The 16,998-nt window shown below is 46.0% G+C and overlaps 1 protein-coding gene across 5 annotated transcripts; it reads left to right on the top strand.

The window, feature by feature from the left end:
• The first annotated feature begins 735 nt into the window (after window positions 1–735).
• Window positions 736–16,586, top strand: tsc1a (TSC complex subunit 1a). Of its 5 annotated transcripts, none has more exons than XM_055011406.1 (22): window positions 736–890; window positions 3,222–3,339; window positions 3,452–3,555; window positions 4,393–4,545; window positions 5,750–5,894; window positions 6,051–6,205; window positions 6,402–6,475; window positions 6,972–7,120; window positions 7,240–7,280; window positions 7,380–7,485; window positions 7,579–7,646; window positions 7,722–7,788; window positions 8,101–8,339; window positions 8,564–8,691; window positions 8,810–8,853; window positions 9,174–9,340; window positions 10,733–10,915; window positions 12,640–12,750; window positions 12,905–13,027; window positions 14,198–14,385; window positions 15,307–15,420; window positions 15,496–16,586. In XM_055011406.1, exons 2-22 carry the CDS (start codon window positions 3,231–3,233, stop codon window positions 15,932–15,934), a joined length of 2,907 nt encoding a protein of 968 aa, XP_054867381.1. In that variant the 5' UTR covers window positions 736–890; window positions 3,222–3,230; the 3' UTR covers window positions 15,935–16,586. The 5 variants fall into 5 exon arrangements, with proteins under 5 accessions (XP_054867381.1, XP_054867377.1, XP_054867379.1 ...); XM_055011402.1 differs by having other exon boundaries at window positions 8,810–8,880; XM_055011404.1 differs by having other exon boundaries at window positions 880–1,017; window positions 8,810–8,880.
• The last annotated feature ends 412 nt before the right edge of the window (window positions 16,587–16,998 follow it).

The raw sequence follows: 16,998 nt of genomic DNA, 5'->3' as shown, positions 1-16,998 counted from the left end.
ATTTCTGCTGCTGGTTCTGATTGGTGATTATTGATCAGTGATCAGCAGCGATCGGAAACTGTCGGCTTCAAACCGTGGTTCACGTCTGCTTCACTGGTCTTAGCTCAGCGGGGCGATAAGAGTTTTAATCATCAGAAGAGTGAGAAAACACACAGCTGCTAAAAACACACAAATATAGACACACAGAGCTGGTAAAAACATACATATAGACACAGACACAGTAACACTCATTATTAATATTTTATTATTATCACCTTCATGTTAAATAATTTTCTTATGACAGATTATAATATTGTAAACAGCAGTAAAGGTAAAAACTCTGTTATATTTATAAAAATTATTAATGAATGTAATAACGGTACTATATTTATAATAATGATTAATTTAATAAGTTACTACATCTGTAATAATGATTATTATCTCAATATTTTCAGATTAAATCAGCTCCAGGGAATCAGAGAATAAGAACCCAGTAAAGGTTAAACAGTGCTTCTGCGGTCTGGGAGGATTTAGGGTTGGTTTTTGTTGCTTTTCTGACTCAAAGTTCAGTTTTTTCTCTTTAAACTGCTTCAACAGTCAGCGCTGTCACCTTAACGGACCCTCGGAGTTTACATCCACCACTGAGCTGCTGTTTACATCCCTCCCTCCGTTAGTCCGCTCCGTTACCGAGAGACCTCAGACGGTAATCTCTCGATGTTTCCCGGTAAACTGCCCGGTGTGAGCAGCCGGTTACAGACACAGTCTCTCCGTTAACTTAAATCGGAGATTATTTTCCCGCCGCGGCCTGAACGTCTCGCGGCTGACAGCAGCCAGAGGTGTCGGGTTCCGGCGGTGGGCGGGGCCCGTCAAGTTGACATGGCCGGTCTTCGCTCGGATCAACAGGTGTGAAGGTAACCGAGAGCAGCTCCGACTCACCGGAGCTCCGTCCACTCCCGGAGCGGCTCCGGTGCTCGGTCACCGGCAGAGAGGCGGCAGAAACACCCGCTCTGTCTGCCGCCCTTCCGACCGGACACCAGGGTAGCGACGGCTCGGCTGTTAGCTTAGCATGCTAACTGTTAGCTTCCAGCTGAACTTCGTGCTGCATTCAGGAGGAATCGGAGTTTTTATAACCGGAGCAGGAAAAGTCCCCGTAAATACCGGTGTCCTGCCGGGATTTCTCCGGTAAAGTCGGTGAAGTTTCTCAGCGTGATTCTGAACCGACAGCTGCTCAGTGACCTCCAAGGGAACGCACCTCCCGTTATTTCAGCCCGTTAATATGTAGAGCTGCAGCTAACGGACCGTTAGCTTCTTTTTCTCTTCAGTTTGTTCAGTTTAATAACCGGTGTCTCTGAATGATCGCCTCCTGTTTGTAGAAAAGCAGAAAGAAAGTCGTTCCTCCGACTTTGGACCAAAAGTAAAGTCATATGGGGTCAGAGTTTCCTCCTCCGAGGTTCCCTGAACGCAGCAGCAGTTCTGCAGTAACCGGAGACTTTAAGCGGAAGAAGAAATAGTTTATTATGACAATATCTTTCAGTAGAGTATCTATTAATGTAAATGAATCATGCAGTGATCACTTTAGTGTGTAAATAACACAACGTAACAGCTGTGACATCAGAGGGAGATTACGCAACACAGCGGCACTATTCTCATCCAATCAGAACCGAAGCCGAACCTCCAATCAGAAGCTTCACATCAAGAATCCGTTAACAGAACAGAGGTTTTACTTCCCATAAATCTATAAGCAATTATTACATTTAAAAGTTAAACTATTTTTATATTTTATATAATAAACATCATAGAATCATCAGTTTATACTGTTAATAACGTTTCCAAAGTGGTCGTGTGACCTGTGGAGCCGTTAGCTTCAGGTTGAGTTAATGTTAGATTAACGTTAGCTTCAGGTTGAGTTAATGTTCCATTAATGTTAGCTTCAGGTTGAGTTAATGTTCCATTAACATTAGCTTCAGGTTGACTTAATGTTAGATTAACGTTAGCTTCAGGTTGAGCTAACGTTCCATTAACGTTAGCTTCAGGTTGAGTTAATGTTCCATTAACGTTAGCTTCAGGTTGAGTTAATGCTCCATTAACATTAGCTTCAGGTTGAGTTAATGTTATATTAACGTTAGTTTTAGGTTGAGCTAATGATCCATTAACATTACTTTCAGGTTGAGTTAATGTTAGATTAACGTTAGCTTCAGGTTGAGTTAATGTTCCATTAACATTAGCTTCAGGTTTAGTTAATGTTAGATTAACGTTAGCTTCAGGTTGAGTTAGTGTTCCATTAACATTAGCTTAAGGTTGAGTTAATGTTAGATTAACGTTAGCTTTAGGTTGAGCTAACATTCCATTAACATTAGCTTCAGGTTGAGTTAATGTTAGATTAACGTTAGTTTCAGGTTGAGCTAACGTTCCATTAACATTAGCTTCAGGTTGAGTTAATGTTCCATTAACGTTAGCTTCAGGTTGAGTTAATGTTCCATTAGCTTTAGCTTCAGGTTGAGTTAATGTTCCATTAACATTAGCTTCAGGTTGAGCTAATGTTCCATTAACGTTAGCTTCAGGTTGAGTTAATGTTCCATTAGCTTTAGCTTCAGGTTGAGTTAATGTTCCATTAGCTTTAGCTTCAGGTTGAGCTAACATTCCATTAACATTAGCTTCAGGTTGAGTTAATGTTCCATTAACATTAGCTTCAGGTTGAGCTAATGTTCCATTAACGTTAGCTTCAGGTTGAGTTAATGTTCCATTAGCTTTAGCTTCAGGTTGAGTTAATGTTCCATTAGCTTTAGCTTCAGGTTGAGTTAATGTTCCATTAACATTAGCTTCAGGTTGAGCTAATGTTCCATTAACGTTAGCTTCAGGTTGAGTTAATGTTCCATTAACATTAGCTTCAGGTTGAGCTAATGTTCCATTAACGTTAGCTTCAGGTTGAGTTAATGTTCCATTAACGTTAGCTTCAGGTTGAGTTAATGTTCCATTAGCTTTAGCTTCAGGTTGAGTTAATGTTCCATTAACGTTAGCTTCAGGTTGAGCTAATGTTCCATTAACATTAGCTTCAGGTTGAGCTAATGTTCCATTAACGTTAGCTTCAGGTTGAGTTAATGTTCCATTAGCTTTAGCTTCAGGTTGAGTTAATGTTCCATTAACGTTAGCTTCAGGTTGAGCTAATGTTCCATTAACATTAGCTTCAGGTTGAGCTAATGTTCCATTAATGATAGCTTAAGGTGTACTCTGACTGTGTCCAGGTGTTTATCATGTCCAAGGAGCAGGTGAGCATCAATGAGCTCCTGCTCTCATTGGACAGTTCAGAGCTGCAGGAGGCGGAGCAAGTGAGAGCAGCAGTCAACCAGCAGCTGAGTACAGGTGAGCTCACCTGTCTGTCTCTAGCCTGCTTCTACCTGTCTCTGTCTGCTCTTACCTGCACTCACCTGTCCTTACCTGTCTACCTGATCTGAGCTGTAGTTTGTCCTCCCAGACAGAGGTGGTGCTGTCCTCTCCTGTCTGGTGGAACATTACCTGGACTCCTCGTCCCCTCAGGTGGTTTTCCTCCTGTCCTCCATCAGAGAGCCTCATCACAAGGTGAACAGTATGTCGCCCTGAACTACAAAGGTGTAGGCCAGGTGTAGTCCAGGATAGTCCAGATGTAGTCCAGGTGCAGTAGTCCAGGTGTAGTAGTCCAGGTTGAGTATTTCAGGTGTAGTCCAGGTTTAGTAGTCCCAGGTATAGTCCAGGTGTAGTCCAGGTGTAGTCCAGGTGTAGTAGTTCAGGTGTAGTCCAGGTTTAATGGTCCCAGGTATAGTCCAGGCGTAGTCCAGGTTTAGTAGTCCCAGGTATAGTCCAGGTGTAATAGTTCAGGTGTAGTCCAGGTTTAGTAGTCCCAGGTATAGTCCAGGTGTAGTAGTTCAGGTGTAGTCCAGGTTTAGTATTTCAGGTGTAGTCCAGGTTTAGTAGTCCCAGGTATAGTCCAGGTTTAGTATTTCAGGTGTAGTCCAGGTTTAGTAGTTCAGGTGTAGTCCAGGTCTAGTAGTCCCAGGTATAGTCCAGGTGTAGTAGTTCAGGTGTAGTCCAGGTTTAGTAGTTCAGGTGTAGTCCAGGTTTAGTGGTCCCAGGTATAGTCCAGGTGTAGTAGTTCAGGTGTAGTCCAGGTTTAGTGGTCCCAGGTATAGTCCAGGTGTAGTAGTTCAGGTGTAGTCCAGGTTTAGTGGTCCCAGGTATAGTCCAGGTGTAGTAGTTCAGGTGTAGTCCAGGTTTAGTAGTTCAGGTGTAGTCCAGGTTTAGTGGTCCCAGGTATAGTCCAGGTGTAGTAGTTCAGGTGTAGTCCAGGTTTAGTGGTCCCAGGTATAGTCCAGGTGTAGTCCAGGTGTAGTCTAGATGCAGGTGTAGTCAGATGTTTGACTGTCGTGTGATTGTGATCAGCTGCTGCTGGAGAAGCTGAATGAGTCCCTCAGCAGACCTGGAAGCCGATTGGCCGGTCTCACTCTGCTGGGTCACCTGATCAGGAAGCAGCCTCCCTGGGTTCATCACATGAGCCGCTCGGCCCTGCTGGCCTCCCTGCTGCGCTGCCTCAAGGTACACTGGAGTAGTAGTACGCAGTAGTAGTAGTACGCTGGAGTAGTAGTACGCTGGAGTAGTAGTACAGTGTAGTAGTAGTACGCTGTAGTAGTAGTACACAGTAGTAGTAGTATGCTGGAGTAGTTGTACGCTGGAGTAGTAGTACAGTGTAGTAGTAGTACGCTGGAGTAGTAGTACGCTGGAGTAGTAGTACGCAGTAGTAGTAGTACACTGTAGTAGTAGTACGCTGGAGTAGTAGTACGCTGGAGTAGTAGTACAGTGTAGTAGTAGTACGCTGTAGTAGTAGTACACAGTAGTAGTAGTATGCTGGAGTAGTCGTACGCTGGAGTAGTAGTACAGTGTAGTAGAAGTAGGCTGGAGTAGTAGTACGCTGGAGTAGTAGTACGCAGTAGTAGTAGTACACTGTAGTAGTAGTACGCAGTAGTAGTAGTACGCTGTAGTAGTAGTACGCTGGAGTAGTAGTACGCTGGAGTAGTAGTACAGTGTAGTAGTAGTACGCTGGAGTAGTAGTACGCTGGAGTAGTAGTACGCTGTAGTAACAGTACGTTGTAATAGTAGTATGCTGGAGTAGTAGTACACTGTAGTAGCAGTACACTGTAGTAGTAGTATGCTGGAGAAGTAGTACGCTGGAGTAGTAGTACACAATAGTAGTAGTACGCTGGAGTAGTAGTACGCTGTAGTAGTAGTACGCTGGAGAAGTAGTACACTGTAGTAGCAGTACGCTGTAGTAGTAGTACGCTGTAGTAGTAGTACGCTGGAGTAGTAGTACACTGTAGTAGCAGTACACTGTAGTAGTAGTACGCTGGAGTAGTAGTAGCTGGAGTAGCAGTACACAGTAGTAGTAGTATGCTGGAGTAGACGTACGCTGGAGTAGTAGTACACTGTAGTAGTAGTACACTACAGTAGTAGTAGTACAGAGTAGTAGTAGTACACAGTAGTAGTAGTACACAGAGTACTAGTATTGATACACAGTAATACTAGTACCAGATACAGGGTTTCCTCTACATTCATTCTAAAATCCCAGCCACCGCTCCTTTAAATTTTTATTTTTTTTTAATTTAATCATCGCAAATACACCACCACCGCATGTCTCCACTTTCACCGCAGAGTCCTGCACTGTGTCGGGTTCTCGCAAGTACTGAGGTAAACTACAGATAACTATCGTGTTCTGCGTTCTGATTGGCTGCTGGTTGTGCTGCAGACGGACAGTGACATCGTGGTTCTGATCTCCGGGGTTCTGGTCCTCATCACTCTGCTGCCGATGATCCCTCAGGCCGGGAAGCAGCACATCTATGACTTCTTCGACGTGTTCGGACGACTCGCCTCCTGGAGCTTCAGGAACCCTGGTGAGAACCGAGGAGAACATCTAGGACAAAACATCTGGGACAGAACATCTGGGACAGAACCACATACAGACGTGGTCCTGTGTTCTGATTGGCTGCCTGCTGTGTTCTGGTTGGCTGCCTGCTGTGTTCTGATTGGCTGCCTGCTGTCTCCTGCAGGTCATGTGCCCGTGGTTCACCTGGTGCACCTGCATGCAGGTGTGTACTCTCTGTTCCACCGTCTCTATGGGATGTTCCCCTGTAACTTCATCTCCTACCTGAGGCTCCACTACAGCATGAAGGAGAACCTGGACACCTTCCAGGAGGTGGTGAAGGTCAGAGCACCAGTATACACTAGTACAGAACCACTAGAACTGAATAAGGTTCTTAAATGGACTCTGGTTCAGTTTGATGAAAAACTGCTGAATCCATTAAACACCTGAATGTCTCTGCTGCCTCCTGATCGGCTGACTAATGAATCCAGGTGTCTGTCTGTCTACCTGTCTGTCTCTCTACCTGTCTGTCCTCCAGCCGATGTTAGAACACGTCCGGGTTCATCCAGAACTGGTCACCGGGACTCAGGACTATGAACTGGACCCGTCCAGGTGAGTCCAGAACCAGAACCTGCAGCTGCTCAGTTCCTCACTTCACAACATAAAACCTACCGACAGGTCTACTCAAGAACTTTCTTCAGTTGTTGGTAGGTCTACTCTAGAACCTTCTCCAGTTGTGGGTAGGTCTACTCTAGAACTTTCTCCAGTTGTGGGTAGGTCTACTCTAGAACTTTCTCCAGTTGTTGGTAGGTCTACTCTAGAACTTTCTCCAGTTATTGGTAGGTCTACTCTAGAACTTTCTCCAGTTGTTGGTAGGTCTACTCTAGAACTTTCTCCAGTTGTGGGTAGGTCTACTCTAGAACTCTCTCCAGGGGACGTTCTCCTTTCCTGCTTCCAGTTTTGAAGTTTAGTCTTATTTAGAATATTCCAGGACCTTGAAGTCCATAGAAGAGGTGATCAGCAGCAGTCACGATTGATTGATTGATTGATTGATTGATTGATTGATTGATTGATTGATTGATTGATTGATTGATTGATTGGTTCTCAGGTGGAGGTGTTATGAAGTCCATGACATCGTGATCGAATGTTCTCGAGTGTCTCTGGATCCTCTAGAGTCGTCCTGTGAGGAAGATCTGAGCTCCTCCTCACTGCCTCACCTGGAGCTCACCTGCAGCTCAGACGCTCCCAGCAGCTCAGGTGAGTCAGGAGAACCTGAACACACCTGCGCGTCCTCAGGTGTGTTCTGCTCTGAGATGGTTTACCTTCATCCCAGCTCACCTGAACGACCTAATGACCTCACACCTTTCTGTTCACAGGACGTCCAGCCCACCTGTCCCTCAACTCCTCCCACATTCAGGTAACACGCTTGTCCCTCAGCCCCTCCCACATTCAGGTAACACACCTGTCCCTCAGCTCCTCCCACATTCAGGTAACACACCTGTCTCTGTGTCTGTAGGCTGATGTCACATGGAGCCCCTCCTCCCACTGTGGTCTGTCGACGCCTCCACCTGAACCTGCTTCTACAGGCTCCGCCCCCCTGAACAGGTGCACCTCCATCTCAGGTGAGATAACCTCAGCCTGTGTGCGTGTGTGTGTGTGTGTGTGTGTGTGTGTGTGTGTGTGGGTGTGTGTTGAAACCCTGTGTGTGTCTCCAGGTGTGAGGTCATCAGTCTCCATCCCTGTAGCTCCGCCCCCTGATGTTGTCCCGCCTCCTGACAGCCAGGTGAGATCAGCTGATGTTCAGCTGCTGCAAGTGGTTGTGAGGCAGCAGGTAAAGCTTTTGTCTGTCTCCTCACAGGGGAAGCAGCCAATCAGGGAGAGGCAGGAGAGAGCCCGCGGTGATGTCATCAGCAGCAGCAGAGAAGGTGAGCTGATCAGCTGATATGTTTCAAAACTAAATGGGCAGAAAAATGATGGGAACATTGAAAACTACTACTAAAAGTACCAAAATTACCACAAAAAGTACCAAACTACCACTAAAACACCAGAACTACCACTAAAAGTGCCAACATTACCACAAAAAGTACTAAAAATACCACTGAAAACACCAAAATTACCACAAAAAGTACCAAAATCACCATAAAAAGTTCCAGAACTACCACAAAAAGTACCAAAACTTTTTGATTGATTGGTAATGTCACTGCAGGTTGATTCTCTTCTTCTCTGTTTGTGTCCAGATCTTCAACTGGAGCTACCTCCCCGCTCCTCAGAGCCCCACCCCCTCACCTCCCAAGAGCCCCGCCCCCTCACCTCCACTCCCTGTCATGATGACTCATCAGTCCCCCCTCCCCCCTGCCTCACCCCTCCTCACACCCTATCATTGGACGGCCTGTCTGGCCCCGCCCCTCCGTATGATCAGCTGTTTGAGCTGGCTCTGCCTCGTGCCGCCTCGCTGTTTGTGGAGAAGAAGACGCAGGTAAACCGAGGATCAATGATCGCTGATCAATAACCTCAATTATCAATAACCTCAGTGATCAATAACATCAGTGATCAATAACCTCAATGATCACTGTCTCCTTAGGGCTGCTCTGGGGTTCAGGCATATGGGTTCTGTAAAGCGTCTTGAGACAATTTGACTGTAATTGGCGCTATATAAATAAAATTGAATTGAATGATCAATAACCTCAGTGTTTCCTGCAGGAGGCCCTGCAGAGGGCGGGGGGGGAGCAGGGGGGAGGAGTCGAGGGGGAGGAACTGGTCTCCCCCCTGAAGGTTCTGGATCAACTGATCGTCCACGGACACGACGCCCACCAGTACCGGAGCAGGAGGTGAGACCGGCCAATCAGGAGGCAGCGTTAGTACGGCAAGGGGCGGGACTGAGTGAATATTAATGAATGAATATTAATGAGTGAATATTAATGAGTGAACTCTGATCTTGTGGTTCAGGTTCTCTGCAGGTTCTAAGTTGGGGGATCGAAGTCTCTCTGGAGGTAAACAGCAGAGCATGAGAACCAAAGGTACCTGAACTAACTGAGAGGACTCACCTGTTCACTTGTTCACCTGTTCCCTGGTAACCTCATTAACACATCAGAGAACCAGATCACGTAGTTTCATTGGTTCTGAGGTTCTGTCAGCTGGAGATGTTCCTCAGGTGGAACATTTCAGGTTAAAGTTTAAAGCTTCATGTTCCTGCTTGAGTTTAGAGCCTTTAATGTGACGTTCTGCCTGGTTCTAACCCGACTAAAGCGCCATCTGCCTGACGTTCAGAAGGCACAAAACCGTGTGTACTTAGTGTACTCTGTGTGTCCAGGCCCCGCCCAGGGGGAGGAGCTCCAGTGTGTGAGGAGTCAGCTCCTATTGGTCCACAGCCAGCTGCAGTACGAGCGTTTCAAGCGTCAGCAGCACGCCATCAGGAACCGCCGGCTGCTGCGAAGAGTCATCAACGCCACAGCGCTGGAGGAGGACAGCGTCGCCATGGTAACAGGCTGTCCCGACCCCGCCCACTCCAGCCTCCTGCTTCCGCTGCTCTGACTGTTCTTTGCTCTGACTGTTGTTCTGCTCTGACTGTTCTTTGCTGACTTTTCTTTGCTCTGACTGTTGTCCTTTGCTCTGACTGTTCTCTGCTCTGACTGTTCTTTGCTCTGACTGTTGTTCTGCTCTGACTGTTCTTTGCTCTGACTGTTGTCCTTTGCTCTGACTGTTCTTTGCTCTGACTGTTCTTTGCTCTGACTGTTCTTTGCTCTGACTGTTCTGTGCTCTGACTGTTGTTCTGCTCTGACTGTCCTTTGCTGTGACTGTTCTTTGCTTTGACTGTTCTTTGCTGTGACTGTTGTCCTTTGCTCTGACTGTTCTTTGCTCTGACTGTTGTTCTGCTCTGACTGTTCTTTGCTCTGACTGTTTTCTGTTCTGACTATTGTTCTGGTCCGACTGTTGTTCTGCTCTGACTGTTGTTCTGCTCTGACTGTTCTTTGTTCTGGCTGTTGTTCTGTTCCAACTGTTCTTCTGCTCTGACTGTTCTTTGGTCTGACTGTTGTTCTGCTCTGACTGTTGTTCTGCTCTGACAGTTCTTTGCTCTGACTGTTGTTCTGCTCTGACAGTTCTTTGCTCTAACTGTTCTCTGCTCTGACTGTTCTTTGCTCTGACTGTTGTTCTGCTCTGACTGTTCTTTGCACTGACTGTTGTTCTGCTCTGACTGTTCTCTGCTCTTACAGTTGTTCTGCTCTGACTGTTCTTTGCTGACTTTTCTTTGCTCTGACTGTTGTTCTTTGCTCTGACTGTTCTTTGCTCTGACTGTTGTTCTGCTCTGACTGTTCTTTGCTCTGACTGTTGTCCTTTGCTCTGACTGTTCTTTGCTCTGACTGTTCTTTGCACTGACTGTTGTTCTGCTCTGACTGTTGTTTGCTCTGACTGTTGTCCTTTGCTCTGACTGGTCTTTGCTCTGACTTTTTTTTCTGCTCTGACTGTTTTTCTGCTCTTACAGTTGTTCTGCTCTGACTGTTCTTTGCTGACTTTTCTTTGCTCTGACTGTTCTGTTCTGACTGTTCTTTGATCTGTCTGTTGTTCTGCTCTGACTGTTCTTTGCTCTGTTGTCCTTTGCTCTGGCTGTTCTTTACTCTGGCTGTTCTTTGCTCTGACTGTTCTTTGCTCTGACTGTTGTTCTGCTCTGACTGTTCTCTGCTCTGGCTGTTCTTTGCTCTGACTGTTCTTTGCACTGACTGTTGTTCTGTTCTGACTGTTCTTTGATCTGTCTGTTGTTCTGCTTTGGCTGTTCTTTGCTCTGGCTGTTCTTTGCTCTGACTGTTCTTTGCTCTGACTGTTTTTCTGCTCTGACTGTTGTTCTGCTCTGACTGTTCTCTGCTCCTCCTGCAGAGGGAGCTGCTCTCCATTCAGGACGATGAGATCCGGAGTCTGAAGACGAGTTTAGAAGAAGAACAGAGACGGAGCTCACAGCTGCTGATGGACACGAACACACACATCCAGCAGCTGCAGACACACAACACACACCTGGAGCAGCAGCAGCAGGAGGAGCAGAGACACACACAGAGACTGCAGGTACACACGCACACACAACCAGAGACACGCACACACACAGTGATATACACACATGGACAAAATATTTGGTACCCCTCGGTTAATGAAAGAAAAACCCACAATGGTCACAGAAATAATTTGAATCTGACAAAAGTAATAATAAATAAAAATTCTATGAAAATTAACCAATGAAAATCAGACATTGCTTTTGAACCATGGTTCAACAGAATTATTTTAAAAAATGAACCCATGAAACAGGCCTGGACAAAAATGATGGTATCCTTAACTTAATATTTTGTTGCACAACCTTTTGAGGCAATCACTGCAATCAAAGCATTTGTGTAACTGTCAGTGAGACTTCTGCACCTCTCAGCAGGTATTCTGGTCCACTCCTCATCAGCAGACTGCTCCAGTTGTCTCAGGTTTGAAGGTTCCTTGTCCAGACACCATGTTTCAGCTCCTTCCACAGATGTTCAATAGGATTTAGATCAGGGCTCATAGAGGCCACTTCAGAATAGTCCAATGTTTTCCTCTTAGCCATTCTTGGCTGTTTTTAGCTGTGTGTTTTGGCTCATTATCCTGTTGCAAGACCCATGACCTGCAACTGAGACCAAGCTTTCTGACACTGGGCAGCACATTTCTCTCTAGAATACCTTGATAGTCATGAGATTTCATTGTACCTGCACAGATTCCAGACACCCTGTACCAGATGCAGCAAAGCAGCCCCAGAACATAACAGAACCTCCTCCATGTTCCACAGTAGGGACAGTGTTCTTTTCTTCATATGCTTCATTTCTGCATCTGTGAACATAGAGCTGATGTGCCAAAAAGTTCCAGTTTTGTCTCGTCTGTCCATAGGACATTCTCCCAGAAGCTTTACGGTTTGTCAACATGCAGTTTGGCAAATTCCAGTCTGGCTTTTTTATGATTTGTTTTCAACAATGGTGTCCTCCTTGGTCGTCTCCCATGAAGTCCACTTTGGATCAAACAACGACGGATGGTGCGATCTGACACTGATGTAGCTTGACCTTGGAGTTCACCTTTAATGTCTTTAGAGGTTGTTCTGGGCTCTTTTCTTATCATTCCTATTATCCGTCTCTTCCATTTGTCATCAGTTTTCCTCCTGCAGCCACGTCCAGGGAGGTTGGCTACAGTCCCATGGATCTTAAATTTCTGAATAATATGTGCAACTGTAGTCACAGAACATCAAGCTGCTTGGAGATGGTCTTCTAGCCTTTACCTTTAACATGCTGGTCTATAATTTTCTTTCTAATCTCCTGAGACAACTCTCTCCTTGGCTTCCTCTGGTCCATGTTTAGTGTGATACACACCATGTCACCAAACAGCACAGTGAGTACTGTAACCCTATAAATAGGCCGACTGACTGATTACAAGTTTGTAGACACCTGTGATGCTAATTAGAGGACACACCTTGATGTAAGAGATCCCTATACTCACATTATTTTCAGTGTTTTCTAGGGGTACCATCATTTTTGTCCAGGCCTGTTTCATGAGTTTATTTTTTTAAAATAATTCTGTTGAACCACAGTTCAAAAGCAATGTATGATTTTCATTGGTTAATTTTCATAGAATTTTTATTTATTATTACTTTTGTCAGATTCAAATTATTTTTGTGACCATTGTGGGTTTTTCTTTCATTAACCCAGGGGTACCAACAATTTTGTCCACGTCTGTACACACAACAATAACACATCTTCATTCTGCACTGTGATTGGCTGTTTCAGAGTGAGCTTCAGGAGTGTCAGAGCAGACTGAGGGACGTGGAGGCGGAGCTTCAGAGAGCCAATAACAAGGCGTATAATGCTGAGCACCAGCTGACCCAGCTGTCACTCAAGGTGAGGAGGATTCTGATTGGCTGAAGCTCTGAAGATGTTTCCTTTAAAAATCATCAACATGACAGAATTCTTGCATCCTGTTTGGTTCCTTCAGGAGTAGAACCATCAGCAGAGGTTCTCCTCCCGCAGCTGATCTCTGTGTTCTGTGTTGCAGCTGAGCAGCAGCCAACAGCTGCAGCAGCAGATGTTCCTCCAGAACCAGCAACTGGTTCTGCTCAGAGAAACCAACCGGTTTCTGACAGAACACCTGGAGGGAGGAGAGACGCAGCGCTGTTCCGTAAGAACCTCACACAGAACCAGTAGAACCAGACGGAACCAGCAGAACCAGACAAAATCACACAGAACCACACAGAACTAACAAAACCAGTAGAACCAGACAGAATCAGACAGAACCAGTAGAACCAGGCAGAACCACACAGAACCACACAGAACTACACAGAACCACACAGAACCACATGAAACCAGCAGAACCAGTAGAACCACACAGAACTACAGAGAACTACAGAGAACCAGTAGAACCAGACAGAACCACAAAGAACCAGACAAAACCAGTAGAACCAGGCAGAACCAGACAGAACCAAACCAAACAAAACCAGTAGAACCAGTAGAACCAGCAGAACCAGAACCTGATACTGGAAGGTTCCACAGGATAATAATTACTAGTTTTAAAATAAATCTGCGTACACAGCTGCTGTAGCTAATGTAATGCTAGCTGCTAGCTTAGCATTAGATGTACCCACACAGGTGGTGTAGCTAATGTAATGCTAGCTGCTAGCTTAGCATTAGATGTTCCCACACAGCTGCTGTAGCTAATATAATGCTAGCTGCTAGCTTAGCATTAGCTGTACCCACACTGCGGCTTTAGCTAATGTAATGCTAGCTGCTAGATTACCATTAGATGTACCCACACAGCTGCTGTAGCTATTGTAATACTATCGGCTAGCTTAGCATTAGATGTACTACCTACACAGCTGCTGTGGCTAATGTAATGCTAGCTGCTTGCTTAGCATTAGACGTTCCCACACAGCTCCTGTAGCTAATATAATGCTAGCTGCTAGCTTAGCATTAGATGTACCCACACAGCTCCTGTAGCTAATATAATGCTAGCTGCGAGCTTAACATTAGATGTACCCAACAGTTCTACAGAACCAGCAGAACCAGTAGAACTGGGTTTGTTACTGGAAGGTTCCAGTAAAACTACAGCAGGAACTAAATCAGACAAATGTTCTAAATGAACTTTAAATATTGAGCGAGACAGGAAATACTAAAAACGTGAACCTGGATGTAGATCTGGATCAGAACCACAAGCAGCAGCTGGTCTGGGTCTACAGAACCTAACCAGACCCAGCTGGTCCGGGTCTACAAAACGCGACCACAACCCAGCTGTTCCAGGTCAACAGAACCCGACCAGAACCAGCCATGTTTAACCTTGCTGTGTGTGGTGTAGGAGGCATCCATGCTGCAATGCACTGTGGGTAAAGACTACCAGAGGCTGAAGGACAGCGACGTCCAGCTGAGACAGAAGCTGGAAGCAGCCAATCACAGGATCTCTGAGCTGGAGACACACCTGAGCAAGAAAGACCAGCTGATCCAGGAACAGAAGAAGCTGCTGCAGGACACCAAGACCCAGAGCAGGTCAGAGTCCTGATTACTGCTAACATGCTAACCTGCTAACAAGCTAACCTGCTAACATGCTAACCAGCTAGCCTATTAAACAGGTAACCAGCTAACCTGCTAACCAGTTAGGCCATTAACCAGGTAACCAGCTAAAATGCTAACCAGCTAACATGCTAACCAGCTAGCCCATTAACCAGCTAACATGCTAATCAGCTAGCCCATTAACCAGCTAACCAGCTAACCTACTAACCAGATAGTCCATTAACCAGGTAACTAGCTAACATGCTAACCAGCTAGCCCATTAACCAGGTAACCAGCTAACATGCTAAACTGCTAACCCATTAACTAGGTAACCAGCTAACATGCTAACCAGCTAGGCCATTAACCAGCTAACATGCTAACCAGTTAACCACATAGCCCATTAACCAGGTAACCAGCTAACATGCTAACCTGCTAATCAGCTAGCCCATTAACCAGGTAACCAGCTAACATGCTAACCTGCTAACGAATTATCCAGCTAACCAGCTAGGCCATTAAGCAACTAACATGCTAACAAGCTAACATGCTAACATTAACCAGATAACATGCTAACCTGCTAACCAGCTAGCCCATTAACCAGGTAACCAGCTAACATGCTAACCTGCTAATCATCTACTCAGTAGAGAGGAAAAGACTGGAGAGATTACATGGAAGTAGAAGAACATCTACAGGATGAGGAGATGGTTGGAGCTTCAGGAGGAACCAGCTGGAGGCTCTGGAAGACGTTTCGAGAACCTCCTGAAGCTCCTTCCATCTCCAGGACCTGATGACTGAGGATCTAGAGGTCTGAGGAGACACTAGTTCTGGTTCCATCGAGGTTCAAGAGGTTTTATTTCAGTGAAGAACTGCTGCAAAGGAAAAGTCTACCCTCACTGTTTGTTTGTTTGTTTGTTTGTTTAGGGCGGAGCTCTTGGCCTCTGACAGCCGCTGTGTCGCTCTGAGGAGAGCCAATCAGACGCTGCAGACGGAGATGCTTCACCTGTACAGTCAGACTCACCTGAACGACGGCAGCAGGTGATCAGTCAGACTCCTGACTTTAAACGTCCAATCAGAAGTGAGGATAATGTGATGTCATCTCTCTCTCCTCAGGCCCGACGACGGCAGCGTCGCCCTCCCCGTCGCTCAGGGCAACAGGCCCCGCCCCTCCTCTGCTGTGGGGATTCTGAACGGCACCGTGGAGGCGCTGTCCTCCTCCCCCCTCCTCCCCTCCCGCTCCTCCTCCCCCATCGACTCCCCCCTCGCCGTCGGCTCCTTCCTGGAGCAGCGAGCGCGACAGCTGTTCAGACCGGCCAATCAGAGGCAGGAGGACGAGGAGCCGACCAATCAGAGCCAAGAGGAGGAGGAGGAGGCCCAGCTGGGGAGTCCTCCTCTGGGTCAGGAGGTGGAGGAGGAGGCCTCCCTCCTGGCTGGAAGCCCCCAGACAGATCCTCCGGGGCGGATAGCAGCTCCAGACCTGACGCTGGCCGTCCGCCAGAGGAGACACGAGCTGAGCATCATGGACTACGACGAGACGCTGCCCGAGTTCTGAAGGAGGAGGAGGAGCAGGGGGAGGAGCTACCAGAGCTCAGCAGGTGTTGCAGCTGGAGGTCCAGTTCAGAGGGACACCGTGAAGCTTGAAGGTTTTTGCTGCAGCATCAAACACTAAAGCCAGAATTTATCAGAACTCTAAATCTCTGATTCACTTTAAAGCTGCGTTCTTCAGGGTTCTACAGACATGAAGGTGATCTGGGGTTCCTCAGGGTTCCTCTGGGTTCCTGCTAACAGCTGATCTGCTGCTTTCTGATTTAAACTGACAGCAGCTCTGATTATTGAGGAACTGTAATCCTTTAAATCTGCTGTTTGATTATTGATTATTAATGATTGATTATTGACAGTTGATTATTAAAGATTGATTATTGATTATCAGGTGATCAGAACGATGTCCTCAGATGTTCGTTCTCTGAAGCTTTCATTCTGGTTTTTCTGTTGTCAGTAAGTTCATTGATTAATCAGTTAATTGATTGGCTCTGTGATGTCACAGTCCTGATGATGACGACCTGAACCTTCACTGTATGGCATCATGTTTGATGATGTCAGAGGCTGAAGGAATCAGCTTGTTTCCTGTCAACAAACCAAACATTGAACTCAACGTTCCCGAAGAGACAAACTGTGAAAAGTTCAATAAAGAATCAAAACTCTGAGTCTGTCTGATGTCCTGCAGCACTGAGGGGTCATGGGAGGTGTAGTCCTCACATTGGGAGTTGTAGTTATCCCATCAGTTGACATTAAACTTTAATTCCTGTCATTTCATTTTAAGGCAAGAGCTGCAATAAATGCTAGTTAATGCTAACTGCTAAACTAGCATTAGTTGGACTACGCATTCAGCTGGTAGCTACATATTATTAGCTGCTAACTTAGTATTAGTGGCGCTTATACAGCTACTGTAGCTAACCTGATCATAACTGAATGGTACATCTAATGCTAAGCTGCTTGCTTAGCATTAGATGTACCATTCAGTTGCTGTGGTTAATATGCTGTGGTTAATATGATGCTAGCTGCTAGCTTAACATCAAATGTATCTACACAGCTGCTGTAGCTAATGTTTGATTAGCT

The sequence above is a fragment of the Amphiprion ocellaris genome, chromosome 6 (assembly GCF_022539595.1).
Source record: "Amphiprion ocellaris isolate individual 3 ecotype Okinawa chromosome 6, ASM2253959v1, whole genome shotgun sequence".
Classification (NCBI taxonomy): domain Eukaryota; kingdom Metazoa; phylum Chordata; class Actinopteri; family Pomacentridae; genus Amphiprion; species Amphiprion ocellaris.
Note: the sequence above shows the minus strand (reverse complement) of the source record. Positions and strands in the feature narration are given on the sequence as shown.